The sequence below is a fragment of the Coregonus lavaretus genome (genome assembly GCF_964263955.1).
Source record: "Coregonus lavaretus genome assembly, chromosome: 24".
In the NCBI taxonomy this organism is placed as follows: domain Eukaryota; kingdom Metazoa; phylum Chordata; class Actinopteri; order Salmoniformes; family Salmonidae; genus Coregonus; species Coregonus lavaretus.
The window spans coordinates 30,088,302-30,106,738 of record NC_140011.1 but is presented as its reverse complement, the minus strand read 5'-3'; the positions used below and the strand labels follow the sequence as shown (position 1 = coordinate 30,106,738).

Below are 18,437 nucleotides of genomic sequence, written 5' to 3'. Positions count from 1 at the left end.
TCTCACTAGCAAGAGACCAGGAGTGATTGTTAAGTAATGTAAATGAAATAAATAGAAGGCAGCAGAGTAACTGCCTGAGACTGTCTGACTTCATTCTAACCTTTGCTGATTGGCCTTTAGGTTTCTAGTAGGACTGACCCCATTTAGTCGACTGGTCGATTGTTTGGCCGATAGGCTGTTGGTCGACAGATACTTTTTTAGTCAAGCAGTTGAAAAAATAGCACGTCTTGATTAATGCCTGTCTCAGTGGACTAATCCATTGCGGAGGCAGCAGGGATAGTATCACCAGTAGTACATTTGCTGTTAATTCCCATAATTTCTAATCTACAATGTTTGTTTAGTTACCATAATTTATGTTAATGCATTCAAATATTATTGTTACAGTCTTTTACCTTTCTCATTGTCGGAGTGGACACGTTGTTTGCAGAGTGCACAACCTAGGCTACACTTGTGAGGAATACGTTTTGTTTATTCATTGTGTTTTGTTTGGAGCGCTCCTGTCAATGTTGAGTAAGGATGCACACCTGTTTACATATAGTAGGCCTAAGCTACCTGGCCTGCGCGCAAATGTAGGCTTATAAATGTGCCCATTTGCGGATCTGATAGTATTTCTGATAGTCTTAACTCAGCACCACTAATGAGCTGTGGAGCTTCTCAAAGTAATTTTTTCTTCACCTCAAACAGCAAGTAAACAAAGTCTGTTTTTACATGCATTGAGAATGACAATAGTTCCTCAATGTAGTCTATTTGAAAAATCTTTCCAGCTCTCTTCCTTTTGATAAACACTCGGTATGAAAGGGAAAGAAATGTAATGCTCTGATCCGGTGGAAACGTCATAAAATAGGCCTACCTGAATACTTCTTATCTCTTGCACAAATAGCCTACAGCTGTGTCTGTCCGGGAGCTCACTGGTGCCGGAAACTCTGAGGGTCCAGAATATTTTATACAATGGTGCCAGAGTTTCCAGAATATTTTATACAATGGTGCAAGTTATTTAGCACATGCTTCGGGCTGCCAAGTTGATAGTTGATACAATGTTTCAAGTTCCTTGCAGACAGGCCATGTGTAGCCAATGTGATTTATTTTTATCAGGATATTTTCTACCTGCAGGCTGCAATGTTTTTATTTGTTGGCTTTATGTAGGCTATTTTTACATAGTTGGCAATGGCAATATAAGTTACTTTTAGATTTGTATAATTTTCATTTAGATATCATTTAGATTAATCACATGACAACGATGTTGAGATAAGAAGACTTTATTATAAAATAAATGAAACTGTTCCACGAAAATGTGCATATGAAAATCATAACTGTCACGCAGATCAGTAGAAATGGTAAGATAAATTGGCACTCCAAATGGAAAAGGTTGCCGACCCCTGGTGTAGCGTCTTACCGGCAACTTCTAGAGCAGAATGGCAGCAGCGGGAGGAGGAGGTTCGGGAACAGGTTTTTTTCTTTTGGTTAGGCTATCTTGATCTCTGGCTCCCTCTTGTGTCATTTGTGTGTCTTAATTATTTAATCACAGTGTGCTTAAAGCATCAAACAAGCTCAGAAGCCTACATATAATGGATTTTATTAAAACATGTAGGGTGTGTTTATACTGTATATGGAAAAATACATGTTTAAACATTTTGACCAGTCGATTGGTCAAAAGAACAGACTACTCTTGGTCGACCAAGATTGTTTTTTTTTAGTCAGGGACAGCCCTAGTTTCTACTGAGCCTGCTGAAGGAGGAGCCACAGACAAAGGAGGTCAGGCAGGGGCTGGGGCGGGGACCAGTGGGGCTGCAGCCCAGGCAACATGGGACACAGAACCCAGCTTAACCACAGAAAGCAGGTGGGAAAGAAATACAAATTTTTCCCCCTTCTGATTCGAATGTAAAGTGTTCAAAATCATGATTCTAGTTGTAAAGTGTTATGTTAACGATGATGACATAGTCATAGTTAACCATGCTTTTATGTCTGTGTTTACAGTGGACAGTCTGCTACTGGAGCCTGATCTCTGTCCTCATCCTCCACCCTGATGGAGATACTAGAGGCCATCAAACACCCCACGTAAGACCCTGTTTGTTTGTGTGTGTGTGTGTGTGTGTGTGTGTGTGTGTGCGTACGTTATGCTTGTGAGAGAGTGTGTTGGCGTGCACCACAACGCATACCTAAAGTGTTTTAGGTGTGGTTTGTTGTTGTCTCTGCAGTTAGATGGGTGTGTTTGAGCTACTGTTGTGTCCTGTTATGTGATATATAGGACAGGTGTGTTTGAGCTACTGTTGTGTCCTGTTATGTGATATATAGGACAGGAGTGCAGCTTCTACCTGAGCAGAAGGACCTGTCCCCTAACTGCTTCATCAGTGCTGAGATCGTCCATTGGTTGATCAACAACGTAGAGGGCGTGGCCACACAAGGAATGGCTGTCGACATCATGCGGGTATGTGTTTGTTTATCTGCCTTTGGTAAAGTATGTGCCAGATACACACTGTATGTCATGAATACAGAATTTGTGTGTTTGTGTTAACAGTATTCTTGCTGTGTCTCCTGTGAGCGAGGTTAGAGAGACACATAAACAGTCTGCACAAGCTGGCTAATCGAGGAGGGAAAAAAAGGAGGAAAAAAACAGTCTTTGCCCTGTTTCAGAGGAAGTGGTTTGAGGTGGCCTTTGTCCTGGAGGAGTGTCGACCCTGTGACCTCCCGGCCTTCCTGCTGCCCAGCTGGCCCGCCTCCTATGCAAATAGGCACAGCTCCTTCAGCCGCAGCTTTGGAGGACGCAGCCAGGCCGCAGCACTGCTCGGTACACACAGCCTGCTCCTCCCCCAGAGCTGAGCCTGAGCCAACCCACCACAACCTCAACCCCACCCCAGAATGACCATGCCTCCCGCTTCCGCCCAGTCAGACACATACCCTAGAACTGGCCCTCACACAGAGCCACCAGACAAGATTCCTGCATGCCTCTGTATGCAAATAGGAGGTGGTGCTAACTTGGTCAGCAGATTGGGACATAGTTGGTTGAGATCCGGTTGGACAATTTTCAATTAACTTGGTTTGAATTGTTGACAATAAGTCCCCTAAAGTAATTAGTAACTTGTTAACAGTTGATCTCTAAATAACTTAACACCACTTCATAACTGGGGAGCTACTATTCTATTTGATTGAGGCATGCAGGGAACTTGTTCACAAACCCATCAAACTCTATCTAATTTGTTCTTAGATTTGAATAACTGACCATGATTTATTACATACTAACCACAATTGTACTCTGTACAACCACTTGAAGTACTTTCCATTACTTGCATTTCTCACAATCACAACATTGCTTTCACATCATTGAATAAATGACTTGCCATCTACCACATTAACTAATAATTATCCTGGTCCTTATTCTGTGTGACACAAGATATTGGACCTCAGTACCTATACCCCTTACGGGCAACAACAGGGCTGCATGTGGTTGCTGGTTATCTATCTACTCCAGCTTACAGAACTTGGGTTGGTGGTACACCTAAACCTCATCCCATTCTGATCCCAACCCCCTCTACCTCCAATTGTAGATAGAAGTGGCATGTCAGTATGTACAATACAATACGTACTACATCTAATGGTAGTACTTGTGCCACTGTTGACTGATTGACAACAACTCGATCCAATCAGATCACTGATGGATGTGATTTGCATCTACTTCCTCCAATCAGAGCACTAATCGGTGTGGTAGTTCTGTTTTCCGTCCAGTTAGAGCACAGGTTGGAGTGGTAGTGTTTAGTGCATACTGTGGTAGTAGTGGCTGAGGTACAGTACACTCATAGGAAAAAAGGCTTCCAAAAGGGATCTTCGACTGTCCCCATAGAAGAACCCTTTTTGGTTCCAGGTAGAACTATTTTGGGTTCCATGAAGAACCCTCTTGGGAAAGGGTTCTACATGGAACCCAATAGGGTTCTTCAAAGGGTTCTCCTATGGGGACAGCCGATGAACCCTTTTATGTTCTAGATGGCACCTTTTTTTCTAAGAGTGTAGTGCAGTGGTGTGCAGAGCGCTGTCCTCTCTTTGCTTTCTCTCTCTTTACCGTTTAATGTGTAACGTTTCCACTATAGAATGCTGTGAGAATGTTACTGCATTTAGAGTCTTAATCCTTAAGAGTCTAAGCCGGGTGGTTTGAAACATTGAATTTGGCCTTACTGCTATTAGCCCATAGAAATGCATTGAATAACAGCTCCATACATGGATAAACAGATAGTCAACAACAACAACAAAATGTTCTGAAGTGTCTGTCCTATATCTAAGAAACAATGTTTTTATTTATACATGTATTTAACCCCTATTTTAGGCACTAAACTATCTCCATATATTGTACACTGAGTGTATAAAACATTAGGAATAACTTCCTTGTATTAAGTTGCAACTACTTTTGCCCTCAGAACAGCCTCAATTCGTTGGGGCATGGACTCTACAAGGTGTCGAAAGCGCTACACAGGGATGCTGGCCCATGTTGACTCCAATTCTTCCCACAGTTGTGTCAAGTTGGCTGGATGTCCTTTGGGTGGTGGACCATTCTTGATACACATGGGAAACTGTTGAGCGTGAAAATCCCAGCTGCATTGCAGTTCTTGTCACTCAAACTTTTCATACTGGTTCCCCGTGGGAATCGAACCCACAACCCTGGCGTTGCAAGCGCCATGCCCTACCAACTGAGCTACACGGGACATATCAATTCAATTCAAGGGGCTTTATTGGCATAGGAAACATATATTTACATTGCCAAAGCAAGTGAAATGGATATACAAAAGTGTAATAAACAATAAAAAGTGAACTGTAAATATTACTCACACAAGTTCCAAAATAATAGACATTTAAAATGTCATTATGTCTATATACAGTGTTGTAACGATGTGCAAATAGTTATAGTACAAAAGGGAAAATAAATAAACATAAATATGGGTTGTATTTACCATGGTGTTTGTTCTTCACTGGTTGCCCTTTTCTTGTGGCAACAGGTAACAAATCTTGCTGCTGTGATTGCACACTGGTATTTCACCCAATAGATATGGGAGTTTATCAAAATTGGATTTGTTTTCGAATTCTTTGTGGGTCTGTGTAATCTGAGGGAAATATGTGTCTCTAACATGGTTATACATTTGGCAGGAGGTTAGGAAGTGCAGCTCAGTTTCCACCTCAATTTGTGGGCAGTGTGCACATAGCCTGTCTTCTTTTGAGAGTCTGCCTAAAGCGGCCTTTCTCAATAGCAAGGCTATGCTCACTGAGTCTGTACATAGTCAAAGCTTTCTTTAATTTTGGGTCAGTCAGTGGTCAGGTATTCTGCCACTGTGTACTCTCTATTTAGGGCCAAATAGCATTCTATTTTGCTCAGTTTTTTTGTTAATTCTTTCCAAAGTAATGATCTTTTTGTTTTCTCATGATTTGGTTGGGTCTAATTGTGTTGCTGTCCTGGGGCTCTGTGGGGTCTGTTTTGTGTTTGTGAACAGAGCCCCATGACTAGCTTGCTTAGGGGACTCTTCTCCAGGTTCATCTCTCTGTAGGTGATTACTTTGTTATGGAAGGTTTGGGAATCGCTTCCTTTTAGGTGGTTGTAGAATTTAACGGGTCTTTTCTGGATTTTGATCATTAGCGGGTATCGGCCTAATTCTGCTCTGCATGCATTATTTGGTGTTTTACGCTGTACACTGAGGATATTTTTGCAGAATCCTGCATGCAGTCTCAATTTGGTGTTTGTCCCATTTTGTGAGTTCTTGGTTGGTGAGCAGACCACGGACCTCACAACCATAAAGGGCAATGGGTTCTATAACTGATTCATGGTATGTTAAATGATATGTTCCTTTTGATGGCATAGAAGGCCCTTCTTGCCTTGTCTCTCAGATCGTTCACAGCTTTGTGGAAGTTACCTGTGGCGCTGATGTTTAGGCCGAGGTATGTATCGTTTTTTTGTGTGCTCTAGGGCAACAGTGTCTAGATGGAATTTGTATTTGTAGTCCTGGCAACTGGACCTTTTTTGGAACACCATTATTTTTGTCTTACTGAGATTTACTGTCAGGGCCCAGGTCTGACAGAATCTGTGCAGAAGATCTAGGTGCTGCTTCTAGGCCCTCTTTGGTTGGTGACAGAAGCACCAGATCATCAGCAAACAGTAGACATTTGACTTCAGATTCTAGTAGGGTGATGCCAGGTGCTTCAGATTGTTCTAGTGCACTTGCCAATTCGTTGATATTGATGTTGAAGAGGGTGGGGCTTAAGCTGCATCCCTGTCTCACCCCACGGCCCTGTGGAAAGAAATGTATGTGTTTTTTGTCGTATGTTTTTCCCCCAACACCACTTTCCATCAATTTGTATAGCAGACCCTCATGCCAAATTGAGTCAAAAGCTTTTTTGAAGTCAACAATGCAATAGAAGATTTTGCCTTTGTTTTGTTTGTTTGTCAATTAGGGTGTGCAGGGTGAATAAGGTCTGTCGTATGGTAATTTGGTAAAAAGCCAATTTAACATTTGCTCAGTACATTGTTTTCACTGAGGAAATGTACAAGTCTGCTGTTAATGATAATGCAGATGATTTTCCTAAGGTTGCTGTTGACACATAACCCACGGTAGTTATTAGGGTCAAATTTGTCTCCACTTTTGTGGATTGGGGTTATCAGTCCTTGGTTCCAATTATTGGGGAAGATGCCAGAGCTGAGGATGATGTTAAAGAGTTTATGTATAGCCAGTTGGAATTTGTGGTCTGCATATTTTATCAATTCATGTAGTATACCATCAACACCACAGGCCTTTTTGGGTTGGAGGCTTTGTATTTTGTCCTGTAGTTCATTCAATGTAATTGGAGAATCCAGTGGGTTCTGGTAGTCTTTAATAGCTGATTCTAAGATTTGTAATTGATCATGTACAGTTGAAGTCTGAAGTTTACATATACTTAGGTTGGAGCCATTAAAACTTGTTTTTCAACCACTCCACAAATTTCTTGTTAACAAACTATAGTTTTGGCAAGTCGGTTAGGACATCTACTTTGTGCATGACACAAGTCATTTTTCCAACAATTGTTTACAGACATATTGTTTCACTTATAATTCACTGTATCACAATTCCAGTGGGTCAGAAGTTTACATACACTAAGTTGACTGTGCCTTTAAACAGCTTGGAAAATTCCAGAAAATGATGTCATGGCTTTAGAAGCTTCTGATAGGCTAATTGACATCATTTGAGTCAATTGGAGGTGTATCTGTGGATGTATTTCAATGCCTACCTTCAAACTCAGTGCCTCTTTGCTTGACATCATGGGAAAATCAAAAGAAATCAGCCAAGACCTCAGAAAAAAATGGTAGACCTCCACACGTCTGGTTCATCCTTGAGAGCAATTTCCAAACGCCTGAAGGTACCACATTCATCTGTACAAACAATAGTACGCAAGTATAAACACCATGGGACCACGCAGCCGTCATACCGCTCAGGAAGGAGACGCGTTCTGTCTCCTAGAGATGAATGTACTTTGGTGTGAAAAGTGCAAATCAATCCCAGAACAACAGCAAAGGACCTTGTGAAGATGCTGGAGGAAACAGGTACAAAAGTATCTATATCCACAGTAAAACGAGTCCTATATCGACATAACCTGAAAGGCCGCTCAGCAAGGAAGAAGCCACTGCTCCAAAACCGCCATAAAAAAGCCAGACTACGGTTTGCAACTGCACATGGGGACAAAGATCGTACTTTTTGGAGAAATGTCCTCTGGTCTGATGAAACAAAAATAGAACTGTTTGGCCATAATGACCATCGTTATGTTTGGAGGAAAAAGGGGATGGCTTGCAAGCCGACGAACACCATCCCAACCGTGAAGCACGGGGGTGGCAGCATCATGCTGTGGGGGTACTTTGCTGCAGGCGGGACTGGTGGACTTCACAAAATAGATGGCATCATGATGTGGATATATTGAAGCAACATCTCAAGACATCAGTCAGGAAGTTAAAGCTTGGTCGCAAATGAGTCTTCCAAATGGACAATGACCCCAAGCATACTTCCAAAGTTGTGACAAAATGGCTTAAGGACAACAAAGTCAAGGTATTGGAGTGGCCATCACAAAGCCCTGACCTCAATCCTATAGAAATGTTGTGGGCAGAACTGAAAAAGCATTTGCGAGCACAGAGGCCTACAAACCTGACTCAGTTACACCAGCTCTGTCAGGAGGAATGGGCCAAAATTCACCCAACTTATTGTGGGAAGCTTGTGGAAGGCTACCCAAAACGTTTGACCGAAGTTAAACAATTTAAAGGCAATGCTACCAAATACTAATTGAGTTTATGTAAACTTCTGACCCACTGGGAATGTGATGAAAGAAATAAAAGCTGAAATAAATCATTCTCTCTACTTCGGACATTTCACATTCTTAAAATAAAGTGGTCATCCTAACTGACCTAAGACAGTGGATTTTTACTAGGATTAAATGTCAGGAATTGTGAAAAACTGAGTTTAAATGTATTTGGCTAAGGTGTATGTAAACGTCCGACTTCAACTGTATACAGTGGGGAGAACAAGTATTTGATACACTGCCGATTTTGCAGGTTTTCCTACTTACAAAGCATGTAAGTCTTACAAAGTCTGTAATTTTTATCATAGGTACACTTCAACTGTGAGAGACGGAATCTAAAACAAAAATCCAGAAAATCACATTGTATGATTTTTAAGTAATTAATTTCCATTTTATTGCATGACATAAGTATTTGATACATCAGAAAAGCAGAACTTAATATTTGGTGCAGAACCTTTGTTTGCAATTACAGAGATCATACGTTTCCTGTAGGTCTTGACCAGGTTTGCACACACTGCAGCAGTTTGTTTAGTGTGTTCCAATTTTCCCAGAAGTGGTTAGATTCTATGGATTCTTCAATTACATTGAAGATTTCTGACGTGCTTTTCTTTCTTTTTGTGTAGTGTATTTCTGTATTGTTTTAGTGATTCACCATAGTGAAGGCGTAAACTCAGGTTTTCTGGGTCTCTATGTTTTTGGTTGGATAGGTTTCTCAATTTCTTTCTTAGGTTTTTGCATTCTTCATCAAACCATTTGTCATTGTTATTAATTTTCTTAGGTTGTCTGCTTGAAATATTTAGATTTGATAGGGAAGCTGAAAGGTCTGTTTAGACTTTCTACTGTGAAGTTTACATCTTCACTATTACAGTGAAATGTTTTGTCCAGGAAGTTGTCTAAAAGGGATTGAATTTGTTGTTGCCTAATTGTTTTTTGGTAGGTTTCTACACTACTTTCCTTTCATCTATAGCATTTCTTAATATTGTGCAGTTCCTTTGGTCAAATCAAATGTTATTGGTCACATACACATATTTAGCAGATGTTATTGTGGGTGTAGTAAAATGCTTGATGCCTCATGATTTGAGTATTGTTCTGTTCAGGTAGACTGTGATTTTGCTGTGATCTGATAGGGATGTTAGAGGGCTGACTGTGAACGCTCTGAGAGACTCTGGGTTGAGGTCAGTGATAAAGTAATCTACAGTACTACTGCCAAGGGATGAGCTGTAGGTGTACCTACCATAGGAGTCTCCTCATAGCCTACCATTGACTATGTACAGACCCAGCGTGAGACAGCTGCAGGAGTTGTGACCCATTTTTGTTGGTTGTTTTGTCCTAGTTGTGTCTAGGGGGGCATATTTGGGAGGGAATACTGTCACCTCCAGGTAGGTGTTTGTCCCCCTGTGTGCTGAGAGTGTCAGGTTCTTGTCCAGTTCTGGCATTTAGGTCGCCACAGACTAGTACATGTCCCTGAGCCTGGAAATGGTTGATCTCACCCTCTAGGATGGAGAAGCTGTCATCGTTAAAGTATTGGGATTCTATTGGGGGGATATAGGTAGCACACATGAGGACATTTTTCTCTGTTGAGATCATTTCCTTATTAATTTCTAGCCAGATGTAAAATGTTCCTGTTTTTACTAATTTAACAGAGTCGGTTAGGTCTGCTCTATACCAAATTAGCATACCCCCCGAGTCTGCTCTGCTCACGGCCTGGGCATATGAGCGGCTGTCAAGTTGAGGTCCTTGCTGCAGGGGCGGGGGACATGGGGGGGGGGGGGGCATAAGGGGCATAGGTCTGATCTGGGGGGGCCTGTATAGAGTGTGGACAGGGTTTGTTTGGGGTGGTCTCAGCTGGTTGGGGTGTGGCTGGTGAAGCTGTGGTCTGGGTGTAGGTCCTCTTGGCGTGGATTCTCTCGGTGCTTGCGTTCACCCGCTGTATGGTGGCAAGGTGAATGTATTTTCGTGGTAGCAGGGTGGAGATAACCACTTGTGCGTTGGGGAAAGCTTTTTCAATCACTCCGTTGAGTGCTGTGGCCACCCTTTCCTGCTGGGCCCTCAGGTCGTTTGTGCCCGTGTGAATTATAATGTGGCTGGGGGACCCTAGTCTGTCCTCTGATAACAGCTCCAGGGCATGCCTAGTGTTTGGGCACCAGAGTTTAGCCACTTTGTGCTCTCTCTCAGATTCGGGTTTGTTCAAGACAAGTTTTCTGCCTCTGCTTTCAACTTTCCATCAGAGAACAAGCCCCAATACATCCAAGCAACACGTAGGCACATAATAGAACAGAGATGAGCATGATTTCTAATTCTGTCAGAAACATTTTTTTCTATATGCCCTTTGTTTCCTTTAACATCCTCCCTCACACTGTACTGTTCTCCTTCCCCTCTCTTTCTGTCTCTCTGTCCTCCCTGCTCTCTCTCGCTCTATAGGCACAGTGTTCCTCCAGCTGCCCTACTCCAAGAGGAAGTATTGTAGCGGGCAGCAGCGGAGGAGGAGGAGTTCAACAGCATCAGCCAGTCAGGGCCTGTTTGGCTCGGAGGAGCTGGTGGGTTACTACTGGGCCTACAACACCATGCTGACCAAGGCCTGGAGGACGGCCGTGCTTGGGGACGAGAAGCTGGCTGACCGCCTGCTCAGAGACTTCACTGACTTCTGCGCCAACAAAGACAAGAGGCTGGTCAACTTTTGGGACAGCTGCCGGGAGAAAATTTATGCTAGTGTGCCGTGATGGAGAGGGGGAAGTGAGGTGAAACTGAGAAAGATGACACTGACACCTCTTGAAATGGGGATGTACTATATGAAATGAGTCTGCATTGGCTGCAGTGTTGAGGTTTGTGGGAAGAATTATCATCAAGAACCCCTTGTATATGTGTGCTGTGTCCCCCTCTGTGGCAGCACTTGTGCCTTGCATCTAGGTCAATGTTCGCCCAAGATGTACTCTTAAGGAGTGTACCGTTTCTCCTTGAGGTCCAAGAACCTTATGTTATTTTAAGAGGTATACTGGCTCTGGCATCCGAAAGAGCCAAATACTCCATTTAAACAACAAGAGGCTGCTGAGGGGTGAACAGCTCATAATAATGTCTGGAATGGAGTGAATAGAATGGTATCAAACACATAGAAACCATGTGTTTGTATTCAATACCATTCCATTTATTCCGTTCCAGCCATAACTATGAGCCCGACCTTCCCAATTAAGCTGCCACCGGCCGCCAGTGATCTAAATGTGAATCGATTCTCATTTGTGATAAGGTTCTAGAAACATAAAGCCTATTACTTTCATATCACAAAATAATTTCATAAATGCAAAATATACACTTACTGTACACTGTTTTAACCGGCTTTATCAAAGTTGCAGCTGCCAATATTTTTCAGTGACAACACGTTTCTGCCGGCCTTTTTCGGATTATGCTAGATAGCCAATTAGCACAGGTCTTCTGTCTGTCTTCTGTAAATATGTGCTGTAACATGGAGATATGGCAGTGTGGGAACCCTAACCCTATAAAGGTGTGTATCAATTTAACCTTTTGTTTTTTGAAAATTATTTCTTGCTGATATGTAAGGTCCTTATGCTTCCAAAACCATACTGCTAGCGATTTTTTATTGTAGTTAACCCTAGGTTTAGCGGAATTGCCAACAACTCGTCTCCCGAGTGGCGCAGTGGTCTAAGGCACTGCATTGCAGTGCTAGCTGTGCCACTAGAGATCCTGGTTCGAATCCAGGCTCTGTCGTAGCCGGCCGCGACCGGGAGACCCATGGGGCGGCGCACAATTGGCCCAGCGTCGTCCAGGGTAGGGGAGGGAATGGCCGGCAGGGATGTAGCTCAGTTGGTAGAGCATGGCGTTTGCAACGCCAGGGTTGTGGGTTCGATTCCCATGGGGGGCCAGTATGAAAAAAAAAAAAAAAAAAAATGTATGCACTAACTGTAAGTCGCTCTGGATAAGAGCGTCTGCTAAATGACTAAAATGGAAATGTAAACCGGATGCATCTAGTTTTCAAGGATACAGCTAATTCAACCTAGCTTCGTAAATTCTCCTAACCGGCTATGTCAATTTTGACAAAAGCTGTATCCCTTCTAGACTAAACCAAGTTACAGAGAGGATGGAATGGGAAGTGTTTTCCTTTTAAGGATGAAGGAGGGAATGATTGTGAGCAACACGGAGGTCTTCTGCAACTTTCAATGACGTGTGCACATTACAATGGTTGACATAAGTGCCAACATAGGTACCATCAGGGACGGCCTGTTCAATAGGGCGATATGGGCGACGCACTGCCAAACGGGAAAAGGAAGGGATTTTTTTTCTAATCAATTATATCACGGCAACAGTAGTTATCAGTGTTCACGTCTGATCTGCCAGCCACTAAATGTCAAATCAGGCTAAAGTCGTGCTTCAAATGGCCCCGCCCGTTTTTGGGGCGATTTCAGTCAAGTTGAAAATCGCCCAGAAGTCTCTCATAGCCTGTCATGTAAAATCTATTTTTTTCAAATTTCAAAGCTTTCAATACATTCTCTATGGGTGTCTGTGGGCTTGCACTTACGCGCTTTCGTCATACGTGACGTAACCATGAACGTAACTAAGACAATAGCGGCTAGCAGCGTCTCTGTTGCGACCTGCAGTGTGGCGTTATTTTATGTTTTTAATTTGTAGACTTAGTTTACAAACATTCTGCCAACCATGGATTTCCAGTGGTTGGTTTTGGACTGATCTTGTTGATCGTGTACATACCCGCTACGAACGGACTAAATAATGAAAACGCTGCTGGCAGCGGAATCCCAATACAGCTGGGAGACTTGGCTGGATGACAGAGTCCCGGACAGAGAAGTGGAGCCGGCCGGCTTCACCCTGGTCAGAGCGGACCGCGATCCTGGTAAGAGAGCGACTCTGTACCCCGACATTGAACTGCTTTCTGTGTCATTGCGACCTTACTATCTGCCCCGTGAGTTCCCCCAATTGTTTGTTACCGTTGTGTACTGTTGATAATCACAAGTTTACTGGAGAACTGAGACCAAGTAGAGACTTTGGACAGGGTGGATATGGTATAATAAAGGCAGTTTATTCAGAGGTAAAGATATCTGGAATCGCGTGCACGGACTCGTTCGTCAAACTCTTAGGGAGAAGAGAGCCCCGAAAACATTGTGTGCAGACATTTTATACAATAAATGATGTAGGTTGAATCTAGTAGTTCTGATCTTCTGATTGGTCCTGATGAGTTGGGCGAGGTCCCCTCCACTGTTGCATTGGCTCTGAGTCGGGTTCTCTGTCTTCAAATGTTCAGCCTAAAGAGAGGGGATTTTTGTGTGTGTGTGTGTGTGTGTTTAACAGTGATGATGTGTGTGTGTGTGTGTGTGTGTTATCAGTGATGATGTGTGTGTGTGTGTGTGTGTGTGTGTGTCCTCAGAGCAAGAACTCGTGAGTTGGAAGAACTGAGAGACCTATGGCGTGGGTGTTGTCCTTGGCCACCTGCTGACAAGGCTGACAAGATAGGACTCTTTTGTCCATTGTTATAGGATAGGAACAGCATTGATTGAAAACAAACGCCCAACACAAAATGGGTCATGCACAAGATTTTAGTCAGACCAAGCTATAACATTATATATTTACTACGACAGTACATTCAACCAAAAGCTAATATAACAAAGGCATCAGAGATTATTTATAATCTGTCACAGAAACTGGAATCCATCTCCCCAGATCAGTCAATAAATGCTTCTGGTATTGACTTATATGCTGCCCCTGTCTTCATGTTGTTGCTGGACATATCTTTTTTAAAATGTGTGTAGGTCACCTAAATCATCAGAAAAATTGCCCCTCCTGAGAATTTTTTCAGGAGCCGCCACTGGGTACCATTACTCCCCTATCATGGCTTTGGGACTGGGCAGATGTGAGTAAAGGCATTGCTTTTGTTCTCCTCTCCGTCATATGTTTGTAAGCATTCCTTCCATGTCCATACTATATGTGAGGACTGGAGAGGTCACACTTGCTAGCACCAACCACTAATATACAGATAATTGGCACCAACCCTACACGCACGCGCCCTCAGTTGCTGCTACAGATCGAGGATGCAGTACATCGCACTGCGCAGATGCACGCCTGCAGCGTACGTTTCTATTTGTAGAAAGTGACGTCACCATGAAATATCAGCGGCAGCCTTCCGCCAGCACACCCCTTCACCGGATAGACTGGATTGACAGGACGCTTACAGCAGCACCCCAGGCCGCAGTAGCTAGCTAGCCAGCATCAGGTAGAGATAAAGAGGGTTTGGAGCGAGGGTTGGGAGGTTGTCACTGATTGTCTCACTTCTAATTTGCGCCTTAGACAGTAACATTAACATAATTGCTTCACCATTGTTTTAGCTAGGTCGTATGTAAGCGGGTATTTCGGAGAAAATCCGCAGTGACGTTTGATGTGCTGTTTGTAGCGTTGGACATCAGCAGGAAAATACATATCGGTGTATTCGAAAGCAATCGTCGACAGCCTGCCTCACTGTATCGTGGAACTGACTCCCTGACCTTCGGCACATCAACAGCGAGGATGGCAGATAGAGAGCAGCTGATCCAGAGAGCCCGTATGGCTGAGCAGGCGGAACGGTACGATGACATGGCCTCGGCGATGAAACAGGTAGAGACGTCATTGTTCTAATGCATCTCACTTGAAATAATTACTTAATGTGACAATCATTGATATCAGTTTGTAACAAAGGTCATCAGATTACGTCATTCAATAGTCTGACCATGTAGTATCTTGCCAACTACGGTAGCTAGTTAGCTACAGTAGCTGGGTTTTTTTCGTCTTTACTTTTAGAAAATATTTCCAGAATTCTGTGCATAATCAAATCAGTGTGAAACCTGGTGCACACAACACCAAGGTTATTTTGCTTCTGTTACTATGTTATTTTGCCATATCTTTTTGAGAAGCGAATGTGGTAACTAAAGACCTAGTTAGCTATATCTAGCTAAGAATGAAACTGGTAGTCGTCTGGCTTCGTGGCTAGCTACGGCTGGTCGATGCAGTAGCAGTAGCACCAGCCCAGATGAACAGAGGCACACATTGGTTACCTTCGTTCACTAGTTACAGCACTTTGGGCCGAGTGAATAAAACTAGCTAGATAGTCCAAGCTTGAAAGCTGGTCTTGCATTACCTGTAATAGCTTAACTAAGATAATAATGGTCAACTTTATGCCAGACCGAGATAAATGTTCTTAAATAACTAGCAAATATGTTATGAACGACTAGATTCTGTTCCTTTGCGAATGCACTCACACATACCCTGTCTGCAAGGGGGTCGTCACTTGTTACCACATCCACAAATGGCTAAACCCTGTGTATTTCTACAATGTATCTTCTTAAAAATTTATTTTAAACCTAACCCTAAATACACTGATAACCTTATGCCTAATCCTAACCGTAAATTAAGACTAAAAATCACATTTTTGTGATAGACAATTTCGACATTATGACTGTGGTAACTAGTGACAACCCTGCAAGGTCAGATGTATTGATGCTGATGGATACATTTTCAGCTAATGACTTAAATGCATCCGGTTGCTCAAAAGGCATAGAAGTATCTTTATATAATAAAACAAAAAAATCTGGTTCAATCAAGCACAGCTTCATTCACAAACACAGCATACATTTAGGCATCAAAGGCCTTTATCTCAACCTAGGCATGTATGCACCCTTCAACGTCACACCTTTGTCATGGTGAATTTGTATAGCTTTTTTTCAGGATAAGTATAAAAACAGGTGCTCCCAATGTTAGGCCAATGGTCAATTTCTTAGATGTATAGAAAGTATATGATATGGTAGCATTTTCACATCCTGTCACCATTAATAAAATATATGCCATTTAGCACATACATACATTTTTTACGTATGGGTGGTCCCCGTAATTGAACCCATTATCCTGGTGTTGCAAGAGCCATGCTCTACCAGCTGAGCTTTTTAACACTTCTATGTCCTCACCAGGTGACTGAGCTGAGCGAGCCTCTGAGTAATGACGACCGCAACCTGCTCTCCGTGGCCTACAAGAACGTGGTGGGGGCCCGGCGGTCCTCCTGGCGCGTCACCTCCAGCATTGAGCAAAGGGCCATGGCCGACGGCAACGACAAGAAGCTGGAGCTGGTGAAGGCCTACCGGGAGACCATTGAGAAGGAGCTGGAGACTGTCTGCCAGGACGTGCTCAACCTGCTCGACCAGTTCCTCATCAAGAGCTGCGGAGAAGACCAGCTGGAGAGCAAGGTGTTCTACCTGAAGATGAAGGGCGACTACTACCGCTACCTGGCCGAGGTGGCCACGGCCGAGAAGAAGACCTCTGCCGTGGAGTCCTCAGAGGGAGCCTACAAGGAGGCCTACGAGATCAGCAAGAGCATGGCGGCCACCCACCCCATCCGCCTAGGCCTGGCCCTCAACTTCTCTGTGTTCTATTACGAGATCCAGAACGCTCCCGAGGAGGCCTGCAAGCTGGCCAAGGAGGCCTTTGACGAGGCCATTGGACACCTGGACAATCTGAACGAGGACTCCTATAAGGACTCCACCCTCATCATGCAGCTGCTGCGGGACAACCTGACCCTGTGGACCAGTGACCAGCAGGACAGCGAGGGGGGAGAGGCCCAACCCTGAGACCACCTCCTCCTACTCCCAGATAGTCTTTAGCTAGAGTTAGCCACTCCCCTTCCCCCTGTTCTCTGTTCTGATCTTTCCTTCTCTATTCCCTCTATTTTCTTATCTCTTCCTAATCGCTCACCTCTTCTCTTTGTGCCATTATAATACTAAATGAAGGCCTCATCAGGAAGAATCTGTTCTCTAGTGGCCTGTTGTTTTGTCCTACATTCTCACCTCTTCCCCTGCTGCTGCATTCACCCTCATACAGTCCTCCTCAACTTTCTCCCTCTTCTCTGTCCTCCTTCAAGGCTTTCTGTCCCTGGCCCACTTTCTGTGCACTAGTGGTATTTTTTTATTTTTTATTCTACCTGTTCCATTCCCTCCCTTCTATAGTTGCTGATCATTAACTGAATGGTTGGTATTCAAGTGGCATTTCCACAGGATGTTCTCGTGAGGACAATCTAGTATCTATCATCAGGAGTGATGTCTGTAATGCTAATTAGGGAAAATGTTTCATTATTTTGCACAGCATAGTGCAAATGTCACTATTTATCAGAATGTTGTTGTGCTCTCCTCCTTGACTTGAACCCTTTCTATGCCCCCCCCCCCCCACTGTAAGATGTCTGTCTGTTGTTCCTCCGCTCTATTTCCTGTCTATTGTCCTTTCCACTTTGTCCTATGACCTCTGTGTGCACTGCTAGCCCCTGTGAACGTGTTCCAGCCATCATTCCGTCTTGAAATGTCCGTCTTTGAATGTTGATGGGACAGTGTCTGGAGTTTTCAGTTGTGCAAGTACATTTGTTTATTATTATGAATAATGCGTGGTCATTAAAGAATGCCATTAAAATATTACCTACCATGGGAACTTATGTGGGTTTATGCCCTGTGCTTCAGAGTAATTTTTAATTGCAACGAATGGCCTTGATTTCTGTCTTCGTTATGCTGTTTATAGTTTGTGTGGGCGGGTGTGTATATGCTTTGTGTGCGATATCAAGATAGGAGCAATACAAGGGTATTGTAAGATCATACTGTGACATTGCAAATGTTAGATACCTGTAGACACTGACGCAAGTTTATGTGAACAAGATTGTTTGTAGCTGTGATTGAGATGTGACAGATATTATTAATTCTGTGGATAGCAGCACCTCATCACACACACTCAAGGAGGAATGACGGAGGAGGAGAAGAGTAATAATTAACCCATTACCTGTGTGTGTGTTTACTCTGTGGGTGAGGTAGTTTTGTGGAAAAAGTACCTTTTTGGTTTACTGACCTGAGTCAGAATTAGTTTCCTTGTTGAAATAAACCATAATATTGTGAGAGGTCATGGACTGGGCTTGCAGTCAACATACTATACTATAGCGATGTTCATTAACATACATTTAATGCTATTATTATTATTATACTGAACAAAAATATAAATGTAAAATGCAACCATTTCAAAGATTTTAATGAGCTACAGTTCATATAAGGAAATCAGTCAATTTAAATAAATTAGGCCCTGATCTATGGATTTCACATGACTGGGCAGGGGCGCAGCCATGAGTGGGCCTGTGA

At 43.2% G+C, this 18,437-nt stretch overlaps 1 protein-coding gene across 2 annotated transcripts; it reads left to right on the top strand.

Annotated features, from left to right (window-relative positions):
• Positions 1-14,438: 14,438 nt before the first annotated feature.
• LOC311100141 (14-3-3 protein eta-like) lies at positions 14,439-17,745 on the top strand. 2 transcript variants are annotated; one of them, XM_084140920.1, is made up of 3 exons: positions 14,439-14,521; positions 14,699-14,898; positions 16,245-17,745. In XM_084140920.1, the coding sequence occupies exons 2-3, from the start codon at positions 14,812-14,814 to the stop codon at positions 16,896-16,898; spliced, it is 741 nt and encodes a 246-aa protein (XP_083997046.1). In that variant the 5' UTR covers positions 14,439-14,521; positions 14,699-14,811; the 3' UTR covers positions 16,899-17,745. The 2 variants fall into 2 exon arrangements, with proteins under 2 accessions (XP_083997046.1, XP_083997045.1); XM_084140919.1 differs by having other exon boundaries at positions 14,445-14,521; positions 14,634-14,898.
• The last annotated feature ends 692 nt before the right edge of the window (positions 17,746-18,437 follow it).